The sequence below is a fragment of the Fragaria vesca genome, unplaced genomic scaffold (assembly GCF_000184155.1).
Source record: "Fragaria vesca subsp. vesca unplaced genomic scaffold, FraVesHawaii_1.0 scf0510225, whole genome shotgun sequence".
In the NCBI taxonomy this organism is placed as follows: domain Eukaryota; kingdom Viridiplantae; phylum Streptophyta; class Magnoliopsida; order Rosales; family Rosaceae; genus Fragaria; species Fragaria vesca.
In genome coordinates this window covers 1-5,150 of record NW_004440700.1, presented here as the reverse complement: position 1 = coordinate 5,150, position 5,150 = coordinate 1, and the positions used below count along the sequence as shown (strand labels likewise).

At 43.8% G+C, this 5,150-nt stretch overlaps 3 protein-coding genes across 3 annotated transcripts; 1 reads left to right on the top strand and 2 right to left on the bottom strand.

Annotated features, from left to right (window-relative positions):
* Positions 1–110: 110 nt before the first annotated feature.
* LOC101308728 lies at positions 111–611 on the bottom strand. Its single transcript, XM_004309254.1, has one exon. The coding sequence runs from the start codon at positions 609–611 to the stop codon at positions 111–113; it is 501 nt and encodes a 166-aa protein (XP_004309302.1).
* A 64-nt stretch (positions 612–675) lies between these two features.
* Positions 676–1,127, bottom strand: LOC101308432. Its single transcript, XM_004309253.1, has 2 exons — positions 970–1,127; positions 676–925 (listed from the first exon to the last, which is right to left on the bottom strand). The coding sequence occupies exons 1-2, from the start codon at positions 1,125–1,127 to the stop codon at positions 676–678; spliced, it is 408 nt and encodes a 135-aa protein (XP_004309301.1).
* Positions 1,128–2,477: 1,350 nt separating this feature from the next.
* On the top strand, positions 2,478–4,330 carry LOC101308142 (putative UDP-glucose flavonoid 3-O-glucosyltransferase 3-like). Its single transcript, XM_004309252.1, has one exon. It carries the CDS (start codon positions 2,651–2,653, stop codon positions 4,046–4,048), a length of 1,398 nt encoding a protein of 465 aa, XP_004309300.1. The 5' UTR covers positions 2,478–2,650; the 3' UTR covers positions 4,049–4,330.
* The last annotated feature ends 820 nt before the right edge of the window (positions 4,331–5,150 follow it).

Here is a 5,150-nt window from a genome sequence, read left to right as displayed (position 1 = left end):
AAAAAAAATTGAAGAAAGAAAACTAAGCATGGCATGCTGACGATGCCTTATTACATCATGACTTGTAAAAGGGAAAACAATCTAGCCGGTGACGTCAAAGTCAGGGGCATCTAAGTCAGAACATTGTCCATTAGGGTCAGCGACCTTGAAGGTAACATTATGTTCAACTCCATTGTTTCAGTGGAATTGACTTCCATCAATTCCTTGTATTTCTTGTATGCGGCAACAACATTTGCAGGAGCGCGACAACTTTTAGACCAGTGGTCCTTAGACCCACATCTGTTGCATTGACCATCAAAGGCAGAAGAAGAGCGAGCATGCTGCTTCCGAGGAGGAGCGGCGCCGCCCTTGGGGCCGGCGGCACCGGTGTCTCGACGCCATGAGTTGGTATGGCCACTAAAGCCGCTACCTTGTCCCCGAGAACTAGAGGCACGGTGGTGTTGATTCCCACGTGCATAAGGTTCATTCCTATGTTGATCCTTGCGTTTCGGAGCTTTCTTTTTCCGGTTGCAATTGTAATTAGATTCCGGAATTTTTCGGGTGCCTACAGGACGCAAATTATGCTGATCATTGATCATATTATTCTTTTCTTCCATAAGGAGTTGCGTCATTAAGCCGCTAAATGTAGTAATCCTCTTATTTGTGAACTCAAGTCGATATTGGTTCATGAGGATCTTAGCAGCTGAAGGAAGGTCGAGAAAGTCTTTCGATCATGTCGGCATCACTTTTCTCGACTCCACATGAGCTCAGTTGAGCTTGTAGGCAAAGCATATCCCTGTTGAAGTCATCAACCTTCTTGTAATCCAAAAGTCGGATTTCATCCCAGCGAGCAATTAGTTCTGGGAGCAAGGTCGAGTGAATGTTGCCGAAGCGTTCGGCAAGGGCATCCCACAGATCTTTTGGATCGTGTTTGGATTGATACTGTCTGCGCAGTGTGGGATCGATATGCTTACGAAGGAACATGAGTGCCTGAGATTTGTTCTCTTGCTAGGCGGTTCCTGATCTGGATCGGGGAATATGGTCTCGGTCAGATCCTTAGCGATGAAGGTCTGTTCTATGTCCGAGACCCAACGATGGTACTCAGTACCATGGGCGTCGAGGACGTCAAATTCAATGCCTCTGTCCATCTGCATACAAGAGAGAACAAGTCGTATTAGTTTTCTGTTGGAGACCCTGAAAAAGGTACTCAAATACGATGCTTTTGGTTTGTCTCTCTAGGGTTGATCAAACACAACCCTAAATGTCCGGAGTCGATCAAACACGACCTGGAAAAAAACTTATGTGAAGGTGATCAAACACACCTTCAAAATAGCAATAACCAAAGTTGATCAAACACAACTTTGGACCCGAGGAGGATAACCGGGATTTTTAAACCTGCAAAGACACCGTCCCAAGCATAGAATGGAGTAGAAGAAGAGGAGAAAGCACTTTATCTCCCCCGAGGTTATTGAACTTTGAAGAGTTTTAGGGTTGTAAAGTAAACATACCGTAAAACTTGGATGCTTGATCGGACAAGAAGGAAGCAATGGAGCGGACGGCCGGGGAGCGGCAATCCTGGGCAACGGCGGCGGCGGCGGCGGCGGCGGCGGCCGAGGAAGGGCCGAGGGTTTTCGGCTTTTGGTTTTAGGGTTTGGGAAAAACTATTAGCTCAAGGGTTTGAGCAAAGGGCTGATAACGTGATGAAGTGAAAGTAAATTGAGAATAGAGAATCGTGAAAGATGTGTATCTCATTCATTGATAGGAGCCCTTTATATAGGGAATTACACATTACCAATATGGTAAAGATATGAATACATAGATCTAGTTTAACTACATATCCTATTGGCATAAGGCAAAGACACACATAAAGAATATCCTAGAACATTATTCTTATTTTAACACAACCATGCACTCTAATTTTCTTTAATTTCAATACATAAGTTAGGAAGGTCATTTCCACCGATTACGTCTTCTCCTTTTCTTACCTCTTTCTACATATATTTTTTTTTGTGGGTCTATTGTCATCCCACAAACCACTTTGCTCATCCCACATTCTCTTCACACCCCCACTCATATATATTTTTTTTAAAATGTTACGATATGTTGTAGGGCTTAATTTTACAGCTTTCCTCATTAGAGAATATCATCATGTTTATATGGGTGGCTGCAGTACATATAAACAACTCTGTCATGGAAGAGAAGATCAAATGGCTTACGTTTCTGTTAGAGATTATCCTAGTACTTCAGCTGTCTGGTAGTCCAGGAGTCATCGTCTCTGCCAATAAGTCTAGAACTTCAGCTGTCTGATAGGGCTACTACTAAGATAATGTTCCCTTTGATTTGATTTTTCATTCATTTCATTCAGACCACAGAGTTTATCCAATGCCAGCAAAGACATGACATCATCACTTGCACCTTCTGCCAAGGGAATTACAAGAAGTATTGGTATATGAACAGCAATAGTCATAAGCATGCTACATACAGAAACATAGGGATATCAGCTGCGGTTCATAGTATTATATCTTCCCCAGTATTTCAGGTATATCTTCCTCATGTAGAGGTTTAAGCAAAAAAAATACGATCCTGATCCATATTCACAGAACTGAAATTTGAGACAGCTAGCCATTACCATCTCTATCGTAGTATCTCCTTCATTCCTGCCCCAGCACAGATGAAGAAAGCTGCAGAGTTGGTATTCATTCCTGCCCCAGCAATTGGGCACATCGTGTCAGCTATGGAGATGGCAAAACTCCTGGTTGCTCGAGATGACCAACTTTTTATCACAGTCCTCATCATGAAGCTAGACCTTGAGTCCAAGCCCAGGGAAATAGATGTTGCTTGTACAGGAATTGACCGTATCAACTTCATCACTCTCCCAGAGGTCAACATAGGCACAGAAGTCATTAGTCCCACCAACGCCCTCAAGTTGTTTATTGAAAGTCATAGACCTCAAATTAAAGATACAGTCTCCAAGCTCATGAGCCAGTCCCAATCCGAGTCTCGACTTGCTGGGTTTGTCATCGATATGTTGTGTACCAGTATGATAGACGTCGCTAATGAACTGGGGGTTCCTACATATGTGTATTTCGCATCCAACGCAAGGTTTCTTGAGCTTTTGTTCCACCTTCAAATCCATCATGATGAGCATAACAAGGACTGCACCAATGTATATGATTCGGATGTTGAGTTGGTCTTGCCCAGTTTCACCAACCCACTGCCGGCTAGCGCCTTGCCTAGCATGTTTTTGGACAAGGGCTGCACAACCACATTCATCAACCATGCAAGAAGGTTCAGAGAAACCAAGGGTATTTTGGTGAACACGTTCATGGAGCTGGAAGCAAATGCTCTTCACTCTCTTTCCAACGGCGAAACTCCACCGGTCTACCCCATAGGACCCTTGTTGAACATTACAAGAAATCAAAACCACGAGGGTTCAGATAGCACCTTGAAGTGGCTTGATGAGAAGCCTTCATTGTCAGTAGTGTTCTTGTGCTTTGGAAGCATGGGAAGTTTTGACAAGGACCAGGTTAAGGAGATAGCCAATGCGCTAGAGCACAGTGGACTTCAATTCCTCTGGTCCCTGCGGGAGCCCCCTGCAAAGGGGAAGTTTACTTACCCCAGCGAATATGCAGATTATAAGGAAGTCTTGCCTGAAGGGTTCCTTGATCGGACTACTGGGATTGGGAAGGTTATAGGATGGGCTCCTCAAGCGGCCATCTTAGCCCACCCTGCAATCGGCGGGTTCGTATCTCACTGTGGATGGAATTCTATTCTTGAAAGTCTATGGTATGGTGTGCCTGTTGGCACATTGCCAATGTATGCCGAGCAACACTTGAATGCTTTTGAGATGGTGAGGGAATTGGGATTGGCAGTGGAAGTGAGTGTGGCTTATAAGAAGGGAAGTGTGAATGCGCAAGATATAGAGCGAGGGATTAGGCAAGTGATGGAGCATGATAGTGATACAAGGAAAAGGGTGAAGGAGATGAGTGAAATGAGCAAGAAAGCCTTGATGCATGGTGGTTCCTCTCACTCTTCCTTGGGGCGTTTTATTGAGCAGATTTTTCTTTGACTTATTAGAAACGAAGATCATATTCATGTCTAGCAAAATACATCATGTAAATGTTCCTAGTTAGCTAGTAACATTGTGCTTTAGGAAGCACATGAATGAACAAAATCTGCCTCTAAAGGCTTAGCTAGAATGGCTGGATCCAGTTTCTGTGTTATCTGCATTATAATAAAAACAGCATCGAATAGGCGAATACACGTGCCAAAGGAATGAAAGCAGCGGTAGACGTGCTCTTTTAGTGTACTCTTTGGGTTACCGAATAAATTGGGAAAGTGCTCACCGTCTCCGGCCACTGGGCAACCTCCGTCCCCACCGTTAACTCCATCACCAGCCCAAACGACACCATCTATGACTTCTATGACTCCCAAACCCTCCTTGGCCACCAATTCAAAGTTTCCCTTCTCGCCGGCGGTGACCTTGGCCTTCTCTTAAAGTCTTAATCCTGTTGTCCTGAAGCTTCAGCGAAGACTCAGAAGAGAAAGCATTAAAGTATGGGTTTTTTGCACCACAAGTGTCTGAATACTTGGGTGACTGACAATATGGTACCCAAACTTACAAAGTTATCAAAATGGTACCCAAACTCAATTTTTAGTATCTGCGTAATACCTGTGGTTAATCTCAGTCAACGGACTTGTTAAATGAGGCAAAAAGACTTATTTGTCCTTCATTCTCTCTGTCGTCGATCTACCTCTCTTTCTAGGTGCTGGACTCTTTCAAATTCAAAAGATTGAGACTTCAATTTCCGAGTGTAGGACGAGGATGACGCCTCAACGTTGTCGGAGCAATCTCAGGTAGGATGACGCCTCGACTCCAATGCCCATAACTAATCAGTGCAGGTATGATTTGAGATGAGGAAAGATAATATTTCAGATGGAGAAAGAGAGCTAGAACTAGATGAGGTCGACTATGGAGTTCGACAATCAAAAGGATCACCTGTGATCAGTTTGCATTTGGTTCAGTTCAATTTGTGATTAATGGCTGAAATGGGAATCTTCCCAATTGAAGCCAATTCCATAATCAATCTTTCTTCTCTCAAATGGCTTCTTTTCAAATGGGTTACTTGTTGCTGATGTAGCATCAGCCTTGGAATCATAGCAGGCTTAAA